We start from the raw sequence: 24,940 nt of genomic DNA on the forward strand, positions 1-24,940 counted from the left end.
GCCTGGTGTGTCTGACCTCTTACTGTGAGACTCACCTGGAGCGTCATCAGAGAGTCGCAGCCTTAAAGAGACACAAGCTGATCGACCCTGTGGAGAACCTGGAAGACAGGATGTGTAAGAAGCACGACAGACTCCTGGAGCTGTTCTGTAGGAGTGATGAAATGTGTGTGTGTTTTCTGTGCATGAAAACAGACCACAAGACTCATGACACCGTCCCCATAGAGGAGGAGTATGGAGAGAGGAAGGCTCAACTGGGGAAGACAGAGGCAGATGTTCAGCAGATGATCCAGGAGCGACTGCAGAAGGTTTCAGAGATCAAACACTCAGTAGATCTTAGTAAGAAAGTTGCAGAGAAAGAGAAAGCCGACAGCGTACAGGTCTTCACTGCTCTGGTGGACTCCATGAAGAGAAGCCAGGCTGAGCTCCTTGACGTGATCGAGAAGAAGCAGAAAGCAGCAGAGAGGCGGGCTGATGGGCTGATTAAAGAGCTGGAGCAGGAGATCACTGAGCTACAGAGGAGAAGCACTGAGCTGGAGCAGCTCTCACACACTGAGGACCACCTCCACCTCCTCCAGAGCTTCCCTTCCCTGTCCACCCCTCCACACACCAAGGACTGGTCTGAGGTCAGGGTTCACAGTGATCTCTACGTGGGGACTGTGAGGAGAGCTGTGTCTCAGCTGGAGGAGACACTTACGAGCGAAGTGAAGAAGTTGTGCGATGCTGCTGAGCTGAAGATGATTCAGCAGTATGCAGTGGACGTGACTCTGGACCCTGATACAGCACATCCCCGTCTCATTCTGTCTGAGGATGGGAAACAAGTTAGATTAGGAGACACAAGAAAGAATCTCCCTGATAACTCAGAGAGGTTTTCCCAGGGTGCCTGTGTTTTAGGAAAGGAGGGTTTCTCCTCAGGGAGGGTTTACTATGAAGTGGAGGTGAAGAAGAAGACTGAGTGGACTGTAGGAGTGGCCAGAGAGTCCATCAACAGGAAGGGGGGTATCAAACTGAGCCCTAAGAATGGATACTGGACTGTAGCGTTGAGGAATGGAAATGAGTACAGGGCACACGCTGGGGGGTTAGGTGTCCCCCTGTCCCTGCGAGAGGAGCCCCAGAAGGTGGGGGTGTTTGTGGATTATGAGGAGGGCCAGGTCTCCTTTTATGATGTGGAGGCCAGGTCTCTGATCTACTCTTTCACTGGCTGCACCTTCACTGAGAAACTCTATCCATACTTCAACCCTGGCTGGAATTATGGTGGTAAAAACTCTGCCCCTCTAATCATCTCTCCTGTCAATCACGCTGACTGACCAAGCAGTAAAATAAGCATTTAGATTCATCTTTATCTGTTGTCACTCATTAGGAAAGATTATGGTATATTTCCCCACACAGAGTAATTTCTGAGCTGGTTATGGTTTGTTATCATATAGTTTGTGCTCTCAGTGTGTCTGCTAGATGGTGAATATGCAGCAGCAATGTCAGATACAGCCCAGCCTCTCCAGCCTCATAAGAAGATAATATGACTCTATATACATGAGGTTGTTTGACTTCTCAGGGTGTTCACATTGTTATAAATCAGATGCTCTCAACATACTGTATTTTCATTATTAGCTAGTTATTATTGTATGTAGTATTTGGGGGATTTTGAGTGTAATGAATACTGGGTGTGTACAGAGGGACATTGAGGATGTTCAGACAATTACATTTACTTGGATTGATCAGATCCATTGATCACTATTAATAATCAGTGTAGTCCAGGTCCCAGAGCTTTAGAATGGTGATGTGAGGTAGCAGACTGGCTGTCTGGCTTATTAAAACACAAACACAAGTTGTCCCTCAGTCTCTGCATGTGTGTGACGCAATTACATTTAACAGAATGTACGTTTGATAATAATGTTATTGATTTAATGGCTTGCAAAGGGAATCGGATATGATTAAACAGTTTAATAAGGGTGACTGTGATTGTAATATGATACACATCTTCTTGTACTTGATATTATAAGTTTGTCTACTGGTTCAGCCTACTGGTTCAGCCTACTGGTTCAGCCTACTGGTTCAGTCTACTGGTTCAGCCTACTGGTTCAGTCTACTGGTTCAGTCTACTGGTTCAGTCTACTGGTTCAGCCTACTGGTTCAGTCTACTGGTTCAGCCTACTGGTTCAGTCTACTGGTTCAGCCTACTGGTTCAGTCTACTGGTTCAGTCTACTGGTTCAGTCTACTGGTTCAGCCTACTGGTTCAGCCTACTGGTTCAGTCTACTGGTTCAGTCTACTGGTTCAGCCTACTGGTTCAGTCTACTGGTTCAGTCTACTGGTTCAGTCTACTGGTTAAGCCTACTGGTTAAGCCTACTGGTTCAGCCTACTGGTTCAGCCTACTGGTTCAGTCTACTGGTTCAGTCTACTGGTTCAGCCTACTGGTTCAGTCTACTGGTTCAGTCTACTGGTTCAGTCTACTGGTTCAGTCTACTGGTCCGGCCCTCCACAATAGTCCTGGTTTCTCATGTGGCCCATTGTGAAAATTAATTGCCCACCTCTGCTCTAGACAGAGCGTGTAGTGGATTAATAATGAGACTTAAGATAGGAACTTGCTTTAAATCTAGGTATAATATGTATTAAAGAAAATGGTCTTTCACAACTCGAATTGGACCCAGCCCACTGAAAGTAAACTGAAGTGCCCACTCACACACAACACATCTCTGATATAGTGTAAACAGCGATAAGAGTCCATTCCATAAATGTTGGAACATTGAAACAATGTTGGACACGGTCTTCATTACACACTGTACACTGGGTCAACAGTCACAACATTGATAACGAGTCTGCATTCCATCACTGTCCATGAACACAAGGCCCTGGAGCAGGGCCCTGCGCTCATGGACAGGACAGGGTATATACAGGAATCTTGAGGTTAATTTCAATACCTTTCTAAGACTTTTTAAAGACTGTGTCAATATTTTTCCAGACCTCACCGCCACTTCGAGCTGTAACCGTTGACATCAGTGACACCTTTAACTTAACAGTTTTAGTTTGCAATAGACTAGACCACTAACTATCATACAACAGAATTTTCCGGTTCATCTTTGTTTTTTAATAAAAACTAATCAATTCACGAACTTTTACTCAAAGTCTTTAGGACTCAAACTCTTTGGACAGAGTCTAATTCAGAAAAATACCTACAAAATTCAAGACCTCATAAAATCGTGATAAGACTTTTTAATACTTATTAAGGGTCTTGATTTTCCCAAAATGTATTTATCAACTTTTAATACTTTTCAAGACACCGCGGATACCCTGCAGGAGCACCAGACTACCAACAATGCCACACGTGAAAAATCCATTACAAGTGCAAGACCTAGGTCCTGGGCCCTGGACAGTCTGGACGGATTGATGGCAGCTGCTGGACTGAAAAAATCAGGTGTAGTGCTGAGGCACAAATATGTACATTTCAAGCCTGCAAACTGTGACACTTTAAATAAATGTGCAATAACACTATTGTGCAATATGACAACCCTAGTCGTCTATCTGTACAGTATAGTATAGTGGATAGTGTACATAGCCTTTATTTATGTAAACCAGCTCCTTCCCTTCTTGTGATTTTTTTAAAAGTGTTTTTTTTTCTTTCCTAACACCAGGGGAGCCACCCCTCCTAAATTTCGTTGTTTGGTACCTGTACTGTAGCAATGACAATAAAGACCATTCATTCATCATTCAAGACGGCATTTTGGAACACAGCTTTAGATTCTCCAAAGTCCCCATAGTTAATTTCCTATCTTACCTGTAGGTTAGCTCCTCCCACCTTCTCCCAAGAGAGGAAGTCTCCTCTAGCGTTGTAGACAGCAGCCAGCAAGTTGATATCAGTGTTCTAATGGAGAGAAACAGAAAGAATGCACATGTTTCAGTTTGGGTTAGGTTGGTGTTTTGATGGGGCCATTGGTGTTAGTCTAGGAATGTATGTGTGTGGTGGTGGTACTGACCCGGTACTTCCCCTTGAAGCTGAATCCTGTGGGTAGCGGGTCGGTCTGCAGCACACGATTGGCCAGGCCCGGCTGGTCTCCGTAGTAAAGCCACGGCAGATTGGCCCTCCTACAGTCACATGGGAGAGAAGGGGGCATTTCAAGATTGACATCTTTGGTCGAGAAGTACAGAGGTCCTCCCACAGGATCAAAGTAAACATTGAAGTAAAACATTATCATGAGCATAACAACAAGACAGCACACCAGAGTTGAGGTTAGAGGTTAGAGGTTAGGGGTTAGGGGTTACCAGTAGGAGATGTCCTGTGTAGAGCCCAGGGCAGCAGTAGATCTGAAGATGGTATTGTAGAGGCCACAGGCGTCGTTGGCCACCATGCTGAAGGAGTGCATGTTCATCACACACATGTTCCCCAGGGCCTGGCACGCTGTCAGGTTAGAGAACATCTGTAGAACACACACACACACACACACACACAAATAGTTAACACACAAGCACCAACAACACACACCAGAAACTCACAGGCGAGAGTGAGTTTCTGTGAGAAAGAGAAAACGAAAAACGAGACACATACCTGTGTTCAACATGATGATATATTATAATACTGCTGTTTCGCCAATATAATAGACATTATGATATTTAGAATACTGCCGCATTGCAAACATGATAAGCCTGCCGTATGAATATTCCCTGAGAGTGTTGTTGCTGTACTGTCACAGTCAAAGTCACTGCTAGATTCCACAAAATCACCGCTAGATCCCTCTGTCATTATCCCTAATCTTCGTCCTTGACTATGTTTTTTTTTTAAAGAGGACGGTTCTGAGGTGGGCCTCAGAGATAATGTATAATTTAAAAAAAACTCATTTTGTGATCCAAGACCGTTGACTCCTAGTCTCCCCTTTACCAGAGGTAATCAGGTGGATTTCCACGTCACTTGAAAGATCTCACAACATACACAGAAGACCTTCACAACTAGCACATAGCCAATAAAAACACAAAGGTATTCTAAGTTAGGTGGGCAGACAGGTGTAGAGGTCTGATGCACGAGGATGGATTTACCAGGCAGGAGGCTGCAGAAGAGTAGAGGTTTTTGGAGAACCATGCTGACTGCACAGGTAGAGCCTACAGACAGACAGAACACCATAGAGATCATCATATTAAGATTACAAGAACATCGCAGAAACAAAGGGAGGTGACATTGAATGAATGAATGGTCTTTATTGTCATTGATATAGTACAGGTACCAAACAACGAAATTTGGGAGGGGGGAGTGAAAGGTGAAAGGGAGGTGTATTTCTCTTTATTCTAAACGTATTCAAAATCGTTTAGAATAAACGCCGCTACACTGAAACTACATGTTCCATCTGTTCACTCACCAGCTGGGCGAAGATGACGTTTGAGCTGACCGTTGTAGGGAGGTTGTTTGGAGGGAAACACAATCCTCCTTCCTATAAGAGATGTGATAGATGTATGTCCACACAAATGCTTTAGACTAGTTTTTATCAACTGATGTATGACACACACCACACCTGTGAGATTAAGGAGAGAGTAGGAGGACTCACCGGGATGTTGGTGACGCCACACGTACAGGACTGGGAGGTGTTGATGAAGGAGGCCTGGCATCTCTCACAACTAACAGAGAAGAATATACAACAGTTAGTTCCGACCAAGTAATTTGATTGGACAAGAGGCATTCCATGAGTGCTGATATACTGTACAGTATAACAGCACTGGGACCTTTATGTATCACTCCGCCGCACAGATGTTCTACTAAATTACCGTTAATTACACTACATGTTTGTGTTCAGGTTACTAGACAACAGTCCATTTGAAGTTCAGTTGCGGAACAATTTTTTGTTTATTTTTATGATTAAATAAACAAACAAATCATAATCTGTTGTCGCTTATTACTGTTAACTAATAAATCGCGCTGTAGAACTGTTGTATAAAAGCAATATCACACTCGAGGTCGTGCTGTTATACTGAATATCAGCACGGCTGTGATTGTCTTTGACCGAATCACAGCCGTGCTGATATTCAGTATAACACACTCCCTCTCGTGTGATATTGCTTAAATATAACACACTACTGTCTCTCTCTGACACACCTAACAGAGAATCAAATACAACATAAAAGTACCTTCTATCTCACGATTCACCTGAATGTAGAATGTGTATGTGTGTGTGTGTGTGTGTGTTTGTGTGTGTGTGAGAGAGATGAGTATCAAGTGTTTCGGAAATATGGCCTTTCCCCCCGACCTGTACAGGGCCATGTGCCGGGAGACAAGTGTTGTGCATGTGGACCACGTCAGTCACCAGGGGACGGTGTTACCTGTCTCCGTTGCTGTCGGGTGCTGAGAGGGAAGGGTAAGCTCCATTACACACGTCACACCTGGCCTCTTCCAAAGGGTTCCCCTGAGCATCCCTCTCAACTGGATAATAAATAGCACAGAGTTTGAGACATGCATACACTCACTATCACAGCCTAATACAAACCACCATATCTGCCACCACCAAAACAAGCCATGACACTCAGAGACCAGCATGGGTGTTGTCTTTACACACACACACACACACACACACACACACACACACACACACACACACACACACACACAACCAGGTTCAGAGTTCCAGTTGGTGACCCACCCAGAATACTCCCAGGTGGACACTGGCATGTGCCCTCCTCGGTCAGACCACCTGGGCAGCGAATACACCCATACCCATCCTTGGTTACAGCCTACACAGCAACACATCAAGCATACACAAAGAATACAGAATACATGTCACAACAATACACACATCTTTAAAAAAATGCATTTTAATTGTTATATTTTTTAATACTCTGATTCATGAGTCAGATTAATGAAGACGTGGCAGGTAACTAATGTGATGCGTGTAGATGTAATAGTGTAATGTGATGCATTAGATTGGGTCTTGTTTTTAGTTCTGTAGCACTTTGAGATTTGCAAATGTAAAGTGCATTACAAATAAAATGTATTATTATTATTATTATTATTATTATTATTATTATTAAGAAGCAAGCCGCAAACATACAGGTTTGTCCGAGGGGCACTGCTGACAGGTGATGGATGCTCCATTAGTGGCGAAAACTCGGAACCCGGTGTGACACTCACAGCTTTGTCCTAAGGGAGGGAGTTGTTATATATGACATATTATATATTATATTTATTTCAAAATACATTACTAACTAAACTAGCTAATGAGTAACGAAAAGAAATGAAAAGGCTAATGAGTAATAATATCTTGTAATTGATTAACTCTTCGAGCAGTAGCTACACTCACTGCATCATGTGGATCTCGCGAGATTAACTAAATCACAGTGACCTTGTAACAAAAGAACAATGATCAGGTCGCTGATAGTAGTAGGCAGGTGATCATTTTATTTATTAACTACAAAGCTAACGGTTCGCTACCTCGTGATCTGCATTATCTACACAACATTGGCTCGCTGTTAAGCAGCATAAGCTCACTCTAATGTGAACCCTCTAATTCCGCTGACAACGCTGTTAACCCAACAACAAGACAGTTGTACTACACAGACAGCAAGTGACGTTAGAATTATAAGGTTCTATCTCCATTTTTGTCAAAATTGAGTTTTTTACATAATCTGATCCATTATGCGTTTATTAATGCCTGTGTGGTGTTATTTTCTAAAATGTTGACCTTTTTTTGTTAGTAATTCATAAAATACAAAGGTTCCATCTCACAAAACATAATGGAATGTCAAAACGTTGACGCTCAATATCTCTGAACTGCCCTAAACGGAGATAGAACCTTATCATTCTAAACGGAGATAGAACCTTATCATTCTAAACGGAGATAGAACCTCATCATTCTAAACGGAGATAGAACCTTATCATTCTAAACGGAGATAGAACCTTCTCATTCTAAACGGAGATAGAACCTTATCATTCTAAACGGAGATAGAACCTTATCATTCTAAACGGAGATAGAACCTTATCATTCTAAACGGAGATAGAACCTTCTCATTCTAAACGGAGATAGAACCTTCTCATTCTAAACGGAGATAGAACCTTATCATTCTAAGCTCACGAGTAGCTAACCAACAACAACAAACAAGTGACCCACTAGTTGCGGTGGTCTTTTGTTTCGGCCCGCATCTCGCACAGGACAGAGTTGAGATGTCAAAGTACTGTTCAACGCCGCAGTCCTCGGGACGCTGAAATGAAACCGTAAACTGTTGAGAGTGAAGCAGATCAGATCTGATCATAAGAAACAGAGACAGTCTCCAGATGGACACAGGTAGCGTCTCCGTCGCCATGGTTATAACAGGAACGAACATGCTTCCTGTTATTTACCCATAAGCCTCTACTGGCCCCCGGTGACCCGTGCGCATGCTCCCTACCCTCCCCCAATAAAAACGCGCGTGCTGTGTCTGCGTGTCTCGCTGTCCATTGCAGGGTGATGATTAGAGAAAGTTAGTTAGAGTTGGGAGTTTGGGCTGCTTCGATGATATATTAACCACTAAGTCTTACAGAACTCCGGGAAACCTAACCCACTTTTTTAATGGTGAGTTATTTTTGTGTTTTATCATCTGATATCTTATACGGCAACATTTGGGGATTTTGTCCTGTTACAATGTTGCAACCAAAATGCCATCAATATTACAATGTTGCATCATTTGTTACAGCGATGACGTCGTCAGATGTGTACATTGCATTTCGAGATGTGTACATTGCAATGAAATAATGATCTTGTATCACTAACGCAGCTCAATTGTCTATCCTGTTTCCTCACACGTGTTCACCTCTAACAAACGAGCTAGACAACTACTCTCTGGCTTTGTCATGACAAACATGTTCAGCTTAGCCTACTTGTTTTTCCAGTATCAATTTAAACCGTTCAGGAATTTCTCTGAAATGAGCATGGTCTTCATTGCTTACAAGTGTTTTTTTTGCCTTTGCTGTGCTTTGGATGTATTTCACATGTTTGTTAATTAGTGTCTGTTTGTTCTTCTGTTTGCAGATCTCAGATAAACTGGATTGAAGAAGGGAAACATGACCATCGTGTTGAAGTTACGGGGTCTGAACATTGAGGCCGGTTCTGAAGACATCCGCAAATTCTTCACAGACTTATACATCCCAGAAGGTGGTGTGTATATTGTAGGAGGATATCTCGGAGAAGCATTTATTGTCTTCACCACTGAGAAAGATGGGCAGCTTGCAATGCGGCTCTCTGGTTCTCTCCTCAGAGGATCTCGGGTGACTCTTCATATTAGCAGCTTAGGAGAGATGCAACACAAAATGGAGTCAAAGCTACAGAAGGGAACACTTCCTCCAGCACCCCTCCCTGTGAAGACGCCTCCACCGTCTCCAGTTGCACTTTTGCCAGACTCTGCCACGACCCTGCTGCTTGGTCTGGTCGCTGTCATCCATGGACTGCAGTCAAATCAGCAAGGGGGACACAACAATGGGGCACCACTAGTGAGTCCCTCTCCCAGGACCCCTGGCCCAGTGCTTTCAGGGGAGTTGGATGGACCACGGGAGGCCTTCAGTTCAAGTCCAGGTTTTGCCAGACTCTATGGCCTGGCAGAGTCAGTCACTAAACAGGAAATCTGCCACTTCTTCAAAGGTCTGTTAGTCCAGGAGGTGATGATGAATGTAAAACTGGGCATAAACCCTTGCTGCCTTGTGAAGTTTGTAGATGTCCAGGGTGCATGTGATGCAATGAGCTTCAATCATCAGCGGCTGGGTCCCGCCTCAGTGGAGGTCCGTGGGGCAACAGAGGCGATGTGGACCTACGCAGTCCAGCAGTGTGATCACCCCTCGTATGAACCCCTGGAAACACAGCACAAACCATGGGACAGGCCCTTATATGTACCACAGAGACACAGACCCTCGTATAAACCCCACACTGAACCCCATGAACAAGGAGCCCCGGCCAGGGTCTGGGCAAAGAGGCACTCTGAGGATCGCTCGCTGTCACAGTCACCAAAGAGGCACCGATCGCACTCCCTCTCACCTGTTGTGGAGTACTGCATCATGGACAAAAACGTACCCAAAAAGATAACACTAGTGAGTCGCTATCCCAGGACCCCTGGCCCAGTGCTTTCAGGGGAGTTGGATGGACCACGGGAGGCCTTCAGTTCAAGTCCAGGTTTTGCCAGACTCTATGGCCTGGCAGAGTCAGTCACTAAACAGGAAATCTGCCACTTCCTCAAAGGTCTGTTAGTCCAGGAGGTGATGATGAATGTAAAACTGGGCATAAACCCTTGCTGCCTTGTGAAGTTTGAAGATGTCCAGGGTGCATGTGATGCAATGAGCTTCAATCATCAGCGGCTGGGTCCCGCCTCAGTGGAGGTCCGTGGGGCAACAGAGGCGATGTGGACCTACGCAGTCCAGCAGTGTGATCACCCCTCGTATGAACCCCTGGAAACACAGCACAAACCACGGGACAGGCCCTCATATGAACCACAGGGACACAGACCCTCGTATAAACCCCACACTGAAACCCATGAACAAGGAGCCCCGGCCAGAAGGCGCTCTGACGACTCACTGTCACAATCACCAAAAAGGTCCCGATCGCGCTCCCCCTCACCTGTTGTGGAGTACTGCATCATGGCCAAAAAGCTACCCAGAAAGATAACAAAAACTGAGCTAAAAGAGTTGTTTGGATGTAAAAATATCCCCAATAGCAAAATAATACACCTACAAGACGAGGACACGACATTCATTATATTTGACCAAACAGAGGATTATGTGTATGCTCTGAACCTTAATGGCTGCCACATTGGGTCCCAGGCTATAGACGTCTCCACAATCACCAAGGAGAAGATGGAGGCCATGTTGTCAAAGAGTAGAGTGCTTTCTGTTGAGCGAAGCGTGGTTTCAAAGCAAGGCCCAACAGAGAGGCACAGCAGTGAGAAGCCTAAGTTGAGAGTGTTCCCCGCAGCACAGACATGCATATACGTACGGAATCTGCCAGCAGAGGTGCAGAAAAGAGACATCAAATATTTGTTCCTCCAATTTAAGGTGGGTGGAGACTTTATCTCCTTGCTAACGGACAAAGAAGGTAATGGCATTGGCGAGGCTCTGGTTCAACTTAAAACAGAGAAGTATGCCAAATCGGCCCTGAAACTACACAAACAGACCTTCCAAGGGACCCAATTGCTCCTCACCAGGATAACACTTCAGCAGATGGAGGACATCTTGAACAGGAACCAGTGAGGAAAGATCGTATCATCATGGAATGAACGTCAACGATCAATCTGTTATCAATGGCGTTGGGATGTGTTCGACTATAACGTCATCCTCTATAATAGGACTTGGCCAACAATATGACATTTGGACATTTGGCAATATGTGTTTTCTTCACTGGATATAGGCTACTATCTGAGTTAATGCTACTCTACCATTCCCACAGTGTACTGAACGATCTTCAGAAACATTGTTTGTGTCATTGTTATGGAATATTATTGTTTCCAGTTTAAATAAATGAATCCCTTTGAATTTATTTACTTTTTTTCGGAATTCATACTGTTTATCAAGACATCAGTTTCCTACAAGTAGTTTAGATATAGTGAGAGGTCATGCCACAAGCTAGAGAGCATATGCACCATGCTGAAACTGCTGTAACCCAGGCTTTAGAGGTGATGATGCTGTTGTGGAAATCCACCTGATTACCTCTGGTAAACCTATTACCTCTATTTAGGAAATATTCATTATTACCCATCAATAAACTGAATATTTTTCAAACATGCTTATTCATACACAAATTCATCAACAACAAGCAAGATCTTCCTTCTACTTTCCATAGTTTCTTTATTTTCTCATCTGACATCCACTTTTATCCAACAAGATTCAATAATGACCTCCACTTACCTTTCTGTCGAACTTCTAGCCACCAATTTAACATTTGTTATAGAGGTCCGAGAATCTGGAACACCTTGAGCTCGCCACTGAGATCAACACCTCGATCGGCTTTCAAAAAGCAACTGAAAAAATATCTAATCTCGTTATAAGCTGTTTATTTTATATTGTAGTGCTTTTCCCGATGAAAGGTGGGCTAGATGGAAATCTATGTTTATTTTTTTACTAATCTTACTATCCTTGTATCTATTTTCAGTTTTTTTTTTTTTTTTTATGTGCTATCCTACCTTTCTGCCCGATGGATATGATTTTGTTTGTGGTTTCTTTTCTCCTATTGACGTGCAGTAAGTGTCCCTTGATTTTTTTTGTTGAAACAATGATATTGACGTGGAGTGGAACTCTGTACAAGCCTTCTGGGCTTCGTTCCCTCCTTGCACAATTTCTTGTGTGCTAAATAAATAAACTAAACTAAACTAAAGGTGAAACTAGGAGTAAAACATCTTGGATCACAAGAGTTTTTTTTATTATACAATTGCAAGCATAGAGAGACTACACTAGACAGAATTCAGTGAGTTCTGAGGCCCACCTCATAACCATCCTCTTTAAAGAAACATAGTCAAGGACGAAGATTAGGGGAGTGACGGTGGGAACACATAATCTCAACAAGACAGACATTACCATACAACAGGCGCCACAAGGACTGCCCATCACAACCTTCAGACCTCATCTTGTCCACCAACAGTATAGCAACAACACTCAGTGAATATTCATAAGGCAGGCTTATCATATTTGCAATGTGTCAGTATTCGAAGAATCATAATGTCTATTATATTGGCAATACAGCAGTATCATAAATAATATCAGCTGAACACTCACCTATAGGTGATACAACATCCTACAATATGTATTGTAAATGTATACAACATCTACAGTATGTATAACTACCTGGATGTTCACTACTCATCTGAATCTATGAGAGAGAGAAATGTGATGAATGTAGGAAAATGTTTTATGACATTTAGTACTTGATTTTGACTGAAGCACATTTGGTATGTTCATTATCCAACACTGGTGTGGCTCTTTCCTGAGAGTATGTGAGAAACCTGTTTGCTTGAAATAACAGCTAAAGCGTTGAATTATTGCTGCTGTAGATGTCACTATTCAGGAACACCCAATACCACTTGAATAGCCAACCCAAACTGATGAGGGAGATGCTTCCTATGTGGAGTTTGCATTTTCAAATTGTATGTTAATGAAACAATGCAAACTTGTCATGTGAAGTCAACTAATTAGTAGGCACATTAGAAATAAACAATAGACAGTTCCATTTAACCATAACCCTTTAAGAGACCAGTTCAGTAGAAAACAAACAACACGTGCATGACAAAAACACCCGTCAGTACTTCAGTCGCACAAATATGGGTGTTTTTCAGTTTTCACACTGGCACTTCTTTCTCAAACCCATTTTAAACACTTTAGAGGTGTATCTGGAAGACATCCTAAGAAAAATCTTAAAATGATAAGAATACCGTCAATAGTAAAAACTAAAAGCAGTCACAAGTCAATTTTTACATTTGTTTTATAGGAAAAAGGGAAAAAAAATATATATATAAATAAGAGGCCTTTTCTGGGCAGACAAGTACATTGTCTAAAGTAAGTGAATTATCTGTACATCTGTCATCATAAGAAAAACTAATCTATGCTAGGACCTGAGGCCATTGGCAGACAATATGCTAGAAGAAGTAAGAATTACTTAAATATATATATACACACAGTAGAGAAACTATACAGGGGGGTAGAGGTCTTTAGGAGGGACAGTCAAGGTGTAGCCTAAAGAGATGGAGGTCTTCAGTCTACGGGGGAAGATAGGTAGTGACCCTGCAGTCCTGACAGCAGTGGGAAGCTCTTTCCACCAGTGGGGTGGCCAGGACAGTGAAAAGATTTTGCAATATCGGACCGACATTCCCACATATAGCGGCTATACTGTCCGAATAGAGAATCTACCACCACCTAAAAAATGCTTATTGTACTTTTATCCATGTTGAGAGTGAATGACACAGGGACAGACAATCAGGCAGCGAGGTGCACCGTCACAGCTTGTTTTGTGAGCCTGCTAACAATGTAAAGTAGTGTTGTAGTTAACTAGGTAACAATGTAAAGCAGTGTTGTAGTTAACTAGGTAACAATGTAAAGTAGTGTTGTAGTTAACTAGGTAACAATGTAAAGTAGTGTTATAGTTAACTAGGTAACAATGTAAAGTAGTGTTATAGTTAACTAGGTAACAATGTAAAGTAGTGTTGTAGTTAACTAGGTAACAATGTAAAGTAGTGTTATAGTTAACTAGGTAACAATGTAAAGTAGTGTTGTAGTTAACTAGGTAACAATGTAAAGTAGTGTTATAGTTAACTAGGTAACAATGTAAAGTAGTGTTGTAGTTAACTAGGTAACAATGTAAAGTAGTGTTGTAGTTAACTAGGTAACAATGTAAAGTAGTGTTGTAGTTAACTAGGTAACAATGTAAAGTAGTGTTGTAGTTAACTAGGTAACAATGTAAAGTAGTGTTGTAGTTAACTAGGTAACAATGTAAAGTAGTTTTGTAGTTAACTAGGTAACAATGTAAAGTAGTGTTATAGTTAACTAGGTAACAATGTAAAGTAGTGTTGTAGTTAACTAGGTAACAATGTAAAGTAGTGTTGTAGTTAACTAGGTAACAATGTAAAGTAGTGTTGTAGTTAACTAGGTAACAATGTAAAGTAGTGTTGTAGTTAACTAGGTAACAATGTAAAGTAGTGTTCTAGTTAACTAGGTAACAATGTAAAGTAGTGTTGTAGTTAACTAGGTAACAATGTAAAGTAGTGTTGTAGTTAACTAGGTAACAATGTAAAGTAGTGTTGTAGTTAACTAGGTAACAATGTAAAGTAGTGTTGTAGTTAACAATGTAAAGTAGTGTTGTGGTTAACTAGGTAACAATGTAAAGTAGTGTTGTAGTTAACTAGGTAACAATGTAAAGTAGTGTTGTAGTTAACTAGGTAACAATGTAAAGTAGTGTTGTAGTTAGCGAGTTTGTGTTGTGATTATCAAATTGAAACGTAGTTCCGTGTTTCAAAAGAAAAGGCAGTTAATGCAAACATATCCTGTCTCACTCTATTGGTTTAATTGATTAATCAGCTGTGCGGTAAACTGTTGGAACACACAGTGCACAGCTGATTAATCAATTAAACCAATAGAGTGAGACAGGATATGTTCATGCAAGGTGCCTTTCAGGAAGTAGTGGTTTTTGCATTTGTATTGTACTTGTTTTGTTCATATATATGTGAAAAAAGCATAAATGCACCTTCTGTAATGCCAAAGCAAATTCCTATATGTGTCAAGCATAATGGCAATAAACGTTATCTGAATCTGAATCGTGCACCTAGCCTATTTTCAGTTGTAGATCCCCTGCTCTCTCTCTCCTTCTCTCTCTCTCTCTCTCTCTCTCTCTCTCTCTCTCTCTCTCTCTCTCTCACAAATAGAGGACCTGAACAAATAGTGGACCTGTACTCCACTAGCACGTGTGTCAGTTTCTGTGTCACCTTCAGCACAATCTGGGCATCCACCTCATTCTCAATCTGGAAGAAATCCTAAAACACACAGGAAATACACACAATCAAACATACAGCATGCGTTCTGTCGTAGAAAATAATGTATGTATCATGTATGTGGTGGAAAGATTCATACCGATACATATGAACGAAGCCTTATGTGAATGTGAATGATTAACTGTGAATCAAGTTGTTGTTGAGAGTGGCATGGCTTTGGGACATGTCATCATGATAACCAGGGTCACTGTGATTTAGAACAGCAAAATCTTATGGACGACTCGTCACTAATTGTGCCACATTGTTGAACTAAGAATGGATCAATAAATACATGGAAATGTACTCATACTTTGACAACCAACCAGATCAGTGATCTGATGCCCTGTGACAAACAATACACCTCCTGTGATACTGTATATCATTCTAATATATGAATCAAATGAGTTGCTTTTCTGCAGAATCAACTCCGGGTTTTTGTTATGATAATACAAAGCCTGTACCCATCTGACACCTCGGTCTCCTGAGAATTTCTCTCACAGTTCAAAGACCTCCTACAGAATTTCTTTATATAGCACCTTTCATGCAAAATTGCAATACAAGGTGCTTAACAATATAATGAAAATACAGCAATACAATGAAAATAAACGGTAATACACTCACGTAACCCTTTATTAGGAACACCTGTAAACCATTCAGGTGGTGTAACGGTGTGGGGAATGTTTTCTTGGCACACTTTGGGTCTGTAAATACCAATCGCTTGAATGCCACAGCCTATTAGAGTATTGTTGCTGACCATGTGCATCCCTTCATGGCCACAATGTACCCATCTTCCAATGGCTACTTTCAGCCTAATGCACTGTCACAAAGCAAAAGTTGTCTCAAACTGGTTTCATGAAAATCACAAGTTCAGTGTTCTTCAGTGGCCTTCCCAGTCACCGGATCTGAATCCAATAGAACACCTTTGGGATGTGGTAGAATTGGAGATTCACAGCTTGAAAGCCACCAGAAAAATCTGCAGGAATTGGTTGACGCAATCATGTGAACATCTAAATGTTCTAGAGGGAGCATATTTGAAAACCATGTCTAAGATGTATTCAGGCTAATCCTGTGTGATTTGAACACCAATATAAGGATCTTAAAATCTATTCTAAAACTGACCGGCAACCAATGACGAGACTATAAGACAGGTGAGATGTGTGCTCTCCTTCAGGTCTTGGTCAGTACACGTGCTGCTGCATTCTGAATGATCTGTAGCTTATTTCTAGCTTTCTTAGATAGACCAGGAAAACGAGCATTGCAATAATCAATCCTGCTAGTGACAAAAGCATGCATAAGTCTCTCAGTATCTGCCTGGGAGAGAAATCGTTGCTGATAATAGGCGGTTTTAGTGAGATTACTGATGTGAGATTCAAAATTCAAGCACGCCAAGATTTGTACACAATTTGAACACAGGTTTTTTTCCGTTTATATTTGCACTTTTTTTCTCAAACAGTTTAAACACTTTACAGATGTATTTGGAAAACAACCTTAATACAATTACAAGAATACTGTCAAGGCAAAAAAAAAAGTCATACATCTATTTGGTTGAACCTATTCATTGCTAATAAAGAAAGTAATAAAAGGTTTGCAAGAATACGTACAAGTATTTGTTAGGAAAAAGGTCAAAACTAACACATCTTAAAAAAATAATACAGCTTTTCTGGGCAGACAGTCAATTGCAGATCCCTCACTTGGGGATGCTGGGGGGGGGTGAAATTTGGTGGCATCAATTGTAGAATCTGGATGGGCCATCAGAGAATCTGGATGGACCTGCAGAGAGAGGAGAAGCAATAAGCACAAAGTAAATACTGTAATGTACTACTACTACTACTACTACTACTACTACTACTACTATTTAACTGGCATCTGTTCTTGTACAGGACTCCTGCTAGCTCAAACCCCTCTTTATGATGACATAATAACATATTGAACACAAAGTAACACTTATCATTGGAGCAGTGATGCAGAGTTGTAATGTGGAGCACTAAGGCAGGTGCTTTACATACCAGACTGATTCCCAGACAGGTTGCCAGAGTAGTGGTCTACACTGCTGGGCATTCTGGAGGAAGAGGAGTAGCTACCCATGGAGCTCTGAGATGAATTGCTCTTCAGACCAGGACCCCCCTACAGAACAAACAGAATCAAGAAAGAGGCTTATTTAGTGTGGGTATATTATTAGGCTCGGTCATCCACAACCTTGTGGAGACGAAACAATGACCAATGTGTAAGGATGCCAAAGCAGAAGTGATCTGAAGGGGTAGGTTGGATGTAAGCAATACGATAACGTCTCCTGCTAGCCCTCCGATTCTTTTACATGTTCACAGAGGAGCTAGAGGACAAGGGCAGGGAGTGTTGTTGTAGGGCTGTGTGGAGCATGTGCGTGTTACGAACCGAGGACACGCTCCTGAGTCTGTACTCCATCAGCACGTCTGTTAACTTCTGCGTCACCTTCAGCACAATCTGGGCATCCATCTCATTCTCGATCCGGAAGGAGTCCTAAAAACCCACCAGAATGATGCATAATCAACCAGGCTGACACACACAAACACAACAGGCGGTTACAGACCAAAATACACACAGGTTTGACCGATCAAGGTACCTACCAGGTAATTGAGCAGGACAGAGGGGAGGCTGCTTCCTTCTGGAGCTGCTCCCATTAAGCCTGGCCTGTCACCAGGGCTGTTCGCCACCTGACCCCCTCTGAACTCATCAGGATAACGCCTTCCAGGACTCTCTCCCATCAGGCCCCCCATACCAAACCCCTCTCTCCCTCCGCCGTGCCCAAAGCCGTCTCTTCCTCCCCCCAGACGCAGATCGTCAGGGAAGTGTCGAGGGCCCACGTCTCCCCCTGCGAAGGGCCGGCCGGGGCTGGAGCGACCCAGGGGGTCAGAGTATCCTCCCATGCCGTGGGGTGGGAAGTCCCCTTGAAACAAAGGGTCTCCGAACCTGCCGCCTGCAGGGAGAAACGGAGAAGACAGAACGTCAACACTAGACACAGAATATCTACACTGCATTGGACAGTCAGTTATATTTCAGTTACACATGCTGCTCAGTTACACATGCTGCACACTGTTACACCACACCCACACATAAAGCAGTGATACACCCCTCACCTGGTTTTGGCCCTCTGAGTCCCATCCCTGGTCCTGCTGGAGCAGGCATCTTGGGGATCGCTGAGCCTGTGACACAGAAAGAGATTAGACAGAAGGTTACTACACACACGGATCTGAACAATAGTGTATCTGGAACAGACCACGTGAAATACAGGAATGGCACACAACACCTTGAGACTAAAGCCCAGAGAATCAGCGACTTACGTAGTCCTTGAAAGGCTTGGACCTCACTGGGCTCCTTCAGAATCACCTGAAACACCAGACCAGATGATGTCAATAATCTGTTCCCTAAAGTGGTTCACACCAGACACAATGTATTCAGAGGCCTGTGATTTCAATTGCTAAAGAGGAACATTCTAGCTCTCGTCTTATCCTGAACCTCAGCCTCCATCCCCTACGTACTTGTACACCTCGGGGGGAGGATCGGGTAGGTGTATTGCCATTATTGTTCGAAAACATCAAAATCGGTTACTCACCCGTAGATATCCCCTCCCCTCGGCCTTCTCCACCTCGGCTGCCGTTTCTTTAACAGTCTTCCTCACAGAAGGGTCCTTCAGTGCTGCATCCTCCTCAAACGGAACCTTATGAGGTTGGCTCCGCTTCTGAAAACATTACAATTACATCAGAATGGCCTGGGGTGGTCCAGCACCGTGGTCTACAGTGCACACATTATATGCCCATGTCGGCATGGGTCCGAATCCGGCCCGTGCCCTGCTGACATGCTCTCTCTCTCCCTTCTTCTCCTTACTTTCCTGTCTATCTTCACTATATCTGTCCAACAAAAATATGAGTGGGACTGCCTAAATAACTTAAAAATAAATAAATAATAAAATATCACCACAAGACAGTTACAAAGGATTCTTCTCACAGGGAAAACACACAGAGGACCCCTCTCTCTCACACACTCACCATATATCTGAAACAGTGTCTCCAGCCTTTCACGTGGGCCAGCATGTCATTTTGCAGGCGGGCCATCTGGCAGAGCTTACACTGGTAGTGGGGCGGGACAGACTTACTGGGGCTGCGGTACTCCCACACATACTGAAGACCTGCAGAGACAAATTGTTAGCCGAGAAGGGTGTAGTATTGAATGGGATTTTTTTTTAAGTAGCAGTAGTGTAGTGTTTAGAAGGCTCTGATGCTTACCTATGACAGGCTCTGTGACAGCCTTCAGTTGTTTGACGAGAGAGGGGATGGTCTGGATGGAGCCCCCTTTGTCGGTGAAGACTAGGAAATACACTCAGTAGTCAGTACAAGCACAGAATTACACACACAAACATCCCGGTGTAGATGGAATCTTGACCCTAACCACCGATAGGTGAGACCATAGGGCCCACGTCCAATCAGCTGATCACTAAACAGCTGCTGGCTGAAGAGCCTCATATCTCAGGTCAAACACAGCAAAGCATACTTCAAAAAGAAGATAAAGCTAACCCTTAATACAGGGTTAGAAGGCGGGTCAAAAACACATGTAGTGCAATTTAGAGGTCCTTTATTCACTGAACAACTGTTAGAAACCAAACCCCCTTATTGTCTGACACAGAGGCCTGCTAACTGGGAGCTGTAGTTCCCCTTTGCTCACCCTCACACAAGCCAGAGCTGGGCCACGGGACTATCACTCCCACCAGGCACTGCTCCACACCAACTCCTGCATGGACACAGGGTCTGTCCTCTTGGGAGGACACCCAGGTCTAACCCCCAACCCCTTCCCTGTAATATTCAAGGATGTCTCAAAATGGGGGGGGGACGGCGGTTGAAAATCATCATCAGTCGAAAGGTCATTAGACCTTTAGCCACCTCTATGAGCCATCTATAGGCCTCAGAGTAACATTGTATTCTGACAATGTGAGAGGAGAAAACAGCGTGGCACAATGCTACTGTCGATATTTATAATTGTGTCCAATACTAATACACAGTTACAAAAATTCAACAAATGAAAACACCTCCAAAAGGTCCCACAAATTTAAACCCTGAGCTGCCAAATTCAATTCAACATTGAAATAGATGGAAGCTACAGTTTGTAGGCAGAGGGTTCCACTGGTGTAATGATAAACAAAACACTGCATCTACCAGGCTTTGTGGTAGGAAAAATGTGTTCAGTGTTTAACTACCCCACAAAGCGCTTTCAAATGTGATGGAATGGGTCACTCATCCTCCATGAATATATCACACTGACCTGTGTGCTGCGTAGCAGCCATTTCCCCCCCAGAATGCTCACCATGAGGACACTTATTGTCCTGCACCAATATGGTCCTCCAGAGCAACAGGGGGCATTGTATACTGGCATGGCACAGATGGGTAGGTTGGATTTTCTAAAGTTGTTCAGTTTATAGTTTAGGACAATTGTTTCCTCATCATTAAACTGAAAAATGCTTTGTATTTACAAAAACTATGCAAATATCTGTCAGTGAGACCTGAAAAAAAAAAGGGCCTAGTGGTCAGCCCCACAGCCTAGAGCTATGGACAGACCTCCACTGACCCGACCTCTCAGAGACAGTGTCACCCTTGGACATGCCTCCAACCCAATTAGCAGCCAGAGATGAGGCATCAGGAATTGAGTACTCAGCTCCCAACCCCTGTTAGAGGCGGTGGTGCTGTGTGGAGGCGGGACTTACCTATGTCTGCAGGCTGCTGCTGCCTTCTCTGTCAAAGGAGGGAATAAACCCGAACGGGGAGGAGAGAGACACAGACAGGTATTAGTGACAGAAGAAGGCAGAGCAGAGAAGGAGAACTCCACATCCCATCCTTAAAAAGGAGAGACAAGACGTCATGGAGGAAATGTGGATGCTGGGGAACTCAAATCAAAGTGAGTCTTCAAGTGACAGAAGTCTCAACAGTAGAGCTACAATGTCTGGACTAGGGTTGGTGGAACAGGTAGACACACTAGGTGACACCAGGTAGCCCAATTGAACTAAGGACATACTACAGTAATGGATTGTCTACCACAGGGCTTAAGTCTGTAATACTTAAGTCTGTTCAGGGTTTAGCACACACCCAATGACCAACCAACCATTGAGCCAAAGGGTATAGCGAGCGTAATTAAGTCATGGTGTTTAGAGCTCATAAGAGACCTCAATGCCACAACTTCGAGCTGCTATGAGGGTTGGGTACCGAAAATCGGTACCGGTTACTTTACATTCGGTATGTACCCGTACCGAATCGCAAAGGAGATTTCGGTACTTTTCTATCTCGCTCCGGTGTCAACTGGTGACTCGTGACGTCACATCGCCTGTTAAATTTCCACTCAGTGAAAGCAGCGAGTACGGAAGGATAACGAGAAGGTTGCTAATAGCAACTTCCGCTAGCGGGTTGGCATAACGCGACGCTCGACTTATGGGTGCTTTCCGTAAACTCGTTCTGGAATTCTGATCACCACTCGTGGAATGCCTTCTGTCCAATCAAATGACTTGCTCCCCTTATGACGTCGGGCCCAGTGTGCGCTGCGACGCTCTCAGAGCGAGTTTACGAACGCAAGCCTTTGATTGGACAGTGCACTCCAGGATTCGACGCGGCTGTTGATGACGTAGTGCGGATGTGTGGCTGCGTCTCTGCGAGGTGGACAACATGATCGGGGATCTCCTGATATTCGGGTACTGTGTCAGATCATGTATATATCATGTAGATATATCCTTATCCTACTACTGTGTCTGAAAAATCAATCGTCATGTCATCATGGACCAGAGAGGGGGAGGGGAGTAGTAGTAGCTGAGCGGCAACAGAGTTTGGATTTTGACGAGGCGGAGGGCTCCAGTTCCAGTTATATTTCCTCTCGGTCTTCTTGGTTCTGGGGGCTATGCAGGCCTCTTCACTAGATCCCTTTTCTAAGAATATTCTGATGTCCTTGAGGGGCTGCCGAACAAGTGTGTACTCGTATTCGACATCAGTACCAACGATAGGCACCCCCAGCTTAATGGAGTCCCCAAGGCTCAGGAGTTTTATTTTCATTTATTTTAATTTGAGTGTATATTTAACTAATATATATTGTGCCTCAGCAATAAAAAAGTGTAAAGCTGTTTAATGTTGTCGACCGTGTTATTATTATATATATATATATATATATATATATATATATATATATATATATATATATATATATATATATAAAGTACCGAATTAAGTACCGTTTTGGTACCGGTACCGTTTTTAAAGTATCGGTTAGGTACCGGATAAAACCCAAACGGTACCCAACCCTAGCTATGACAGGCAGCCAACAGCAGAGAGAGACAGAAAGAGGAGACGGATGCCCCTGAGAATCACACCAGCCCTGCCCTGGGTGTGCAATAGGGATTACTGGGGACTCCAATAACAAATCAGAGTACTATTACAGACATTAAAAGTCTAAAGACATCTAAAGTGTCCTTTAGAGCCACTGTGTAACTGAAGCACTGCTTGTTCTCAGGGTCGGTACAACAGACTGGGCAGCTCAACAGGCAGAGTTTTGAGAAACCAGATAGTTCCTGCCACTAGCCTGCTTCAGTCCAGAGACAGCTCGTTGGGAGTTCTCATCTGCACGGAGCTCAGTCTTTGAGGGGGGGAAAAACGGCTTACAGAGGACAAAAGGATCCCAACAGCTGAAAGGTCACATTATAGTTTATAAGTGACTATAGGGTATGAAACAACATGATAAGAGTCACACAATGAAAATATCCTTGTTTTGGTTGTGAGCGAGAAAAGTAAAGTAGTTTGATCCACGTTAGAGCAGGGGTTGACGACCTGAGGATGAAACATTACCTTAGGCCCTCCATTAACACCCCCGTTGGCGTTTTTAAATCTCTTCTGTGGTGGTGGCCCAGAGAAGTTTCCGCCTTCCATTCTGTGGGGAGACAAAGTCAAACATCACGAAACATAAATTGGCGGTTTGGGGGGCTTATCAAACAATCCAGGCTCATTTTGATAAAGCTCGCGAGAGTTATGAAAAATAAGCCTGGATTTTCCGTTAGCGACATTGATGGAATACCCGCCTGGTGTCTCTGCTCGACCTCGGCTCAAGACGAAAACAACGAGGCACAAACAAACATATCATAACAGTGTTTCCCCTACCATTGCCTTGGGGGGGCGGGCCGCCCTGCCAACGGAACCCCCCGCCCCCCCAAGAAAGAGGAATTATTACGGACGTAGACACCAAACATCTGACAAGCAGGCTAAAATATTTTATTTTTATTTGTATGCACCCAACCCGAATCTGGCGAGTGGCAAGCCCATAGGCTCGTTGGGAACGTTAGTCCGCCGTAGTCTCGCATAGCCAGACCTATCTCCACACTTCGCGCTGTGCCAGCGCTGGAGAATAATACAAGATTTTGCGCAAGTGTGCGCGCGTGACGCGAGAGTTTTTGACGGCTGTGATGTCTGCAGATTGAAAACGTTAGCAAATATAATGGCTGAGTGTTCTGACAGAGAAAGTTGGTTAAAATTGGTCGTTATTATCGTGACTATAAAGTGTCTGACTATAGTTCCATAGTGTAAATAGTGTCAAAGAACTAGCAAGCTAGCTAGCTCAGAGGTGATGAGATGAGCTCCATGGGGTCCATGCCACCCCCCCAAGGCAGCAAACCTAGGGGAAACACTGCATATCATAACATAAACATATCTCTCTCTATTATTATATTATTATTATTACCACCCGAGACCTGAAACACACAGTTAGTCTGAAGGCACTTTGCAACAAAGGCTCTTCTTAACCGACTATGTATCAAACGACTAACGCGCTGTGTCGCCAGCTGCTTCCGGGCGCTCAGGCTAACCTAACCTTCCTTTCGCTATCTTGGGTTTCTATTCTCATTCTTTTTTCAAACGGTGACGTCACCATAATTCATAAGCCAGAGATAGTAATAACAACTAAGGTGTTGAATGAATCAGGGTCAGATATGGATGATAATCTCTCTTACCTGATAACGCAGATATGTTACGGAGCAAACACAAACACAGACTGTGAATCTCTGGCCGGGTTGGTTTGGGTCAAGAACACGATAAGAATAGCGCATGCGTAGTCGTGGCTGTATTCATCGAAGGACCTCGTGCGACGAATGTATGAGGCTCGCCCACATTTGCTCGCTCTCATCAAAAGTTCAAATGTGAATGCAATTATTACAACGAACAACATACTGATGTGAAGTCATAAGCGTGTTTAGAGAAAATACCGATATATGTGTACGCGAAATTGAGAACAGAGACACAGAGTTTATCAGCGGTTTTTCTTGTTAATTTCCCAGGCGATTGTGAAGGGCAGCTTGATCAGTGAGTCGAAGAGGAGAGGACCCCTGTGCTGGAATCAACACGAGCTTGGTTTTGTTTTTGCATTTCTATTTATGTATCATGTATGTGGTGGAAAGATTCATACCGATACATATGAACGAAGCCTTATGTGAATGTGAATGATTAACTGTGAATCAAGTAAG

The 24,940-nt window shown here is 43.3% G+C and overlaps 3 protein-coding genes across 3 annotated transcripts in view; 1 reads left to right on the forward strand and 2 right to left on the reverse strand.

Moving 5' to 3' along the window:
* LOC308167025 (E3 ubiquitin-protein ligase TRIM39-like) overlaps positions 1-1,304 on the forward strand; it is a gene marked incomplete at both ends in the record, with an annotated part of 1,635 nt that extends 331 nt beyond the window's left edge. The window contains one exon of the mRNA XM_080541370.1: positions 1-1,304. This exon is cut by the window's left edge and continues 331 nt beyond it. Within this exon, the coding sequence (XP_080397496.1) occupies positions 1-1,304 (1,304 nt within the window).
* tmem67 (transmembrane protein 67) overlaps positions 1-7,413 on the reverse strand; it is a gene marked incomplete at its 5' end in the record, with an annotated part of 17,593 nt that extends 10,180 nt beyond the window's left edge. Inside the window, 10 exons of the mRNA XM_080540932.1 lie at positions 3,770-3,856; positions 3,969-4,077; positions 4,255-4,409; positions 5,023-5,085; positions 5,340-5,411; positions 5,526-5,595; positions 6,295-6,394; positions 6,612-6,702; positions 7,020-7,101; positions 7,400-7,413. Of these exons, the coding sequence (XP_080397058.1) occupies positions 3,770-3,856; positions 3,969-4,077; positions 4,255-4,409; positions 5,023-5,085; positions 5,340-5,411; positions 5,526-5,595; positions 6,295-6,394; positions 6,612-6,702; positions 7,020-7,101; positions 7,400-7,413 (843 nt within the window). The remainder of the gene's footprint in view (positions 1-3,769; positions 3,857-3,968; positions 4,078-4,254; positions 4,410-5,022; positions 5,086-5,339; positions 5,412-5,525; positions 5,596-6,294; positions 6,395-6,611; positions 6,703-7,019; positions 7,102-7,399) is intronic.
* A 9,535-nt stretch (positions 7,414-16,948) lies between these two features.
* On the reverse strand, positions 16,949-24,494 carry LOC308165811 (uncharacterized protein). The gene is made up of 12 exons (XM_080539972.1): positions 24,431-24,494; positions 23,277-23,358; positions 21,161-21,188; positions 19,692-19,772; positions 19,455-19,594; positions 19,022-19,147; positions 18,750-18,795; positions 18,546-18,611; positions 18,036-18,385; positions 17,824-17,928; positions 17,439-17,556; positions 16,949-17,202 (listed from the first exon to the last, which is right to left on the reverse strand). Exons 2-12 carry the CDS (start codon positions 23,355-23,357, stop codon positions 17,159-17,161), a joined length of 1,185 nt encoding a protein of 394 aa, XP_080396098.1. The 5' UTR covers position 23,358; positions 24,431-24,494; the 3' UTR covers positions 16,949-17,158.
* Between the last annotated feature and the right edge of the window lie 446 nt (positions 24,495-24,940).

The sequence above is a fragment of the Nansenia antarctica genome (assembly GCF_963989245.1).
Source record: "Nansenia antarctica genome assembly, chromosome: 10".
NCBI lineage: Eukaryota > Metazoa > Chordata > Actinopteri > Argentiniformes > Microstomatidae > Nansenia > Nansenia antarctica.

What these genes read in the sequence shown, in the direction of transcription:
- LOC308165811 (XM_080539972.1), bottom strand. Translation starts at nt 23,357, where the DNA reads ATGGAAGGCGGAAACTTCTCTGGGCCACCACCACAGAAGAGATTTAAA. An exon ending in CTGTCCTGCTCAATTACCTG is followed by an intron (nt 17,929 to 18,035) that starts GTAGGTACCTTG and finishes GTGGGTTTTTAG; the next exon opens with GACTCCTTCCGGATCGAGAA. An exon ending in CCTGTCTGGGAATCAGTCTG is followed by an intron (nt 17,203 to 17,438) that starts GTATGTAAAGCA and finishes CTCTCTCTGCAG; the next exon opens with GTCCATCCAGATTCTCTGAT.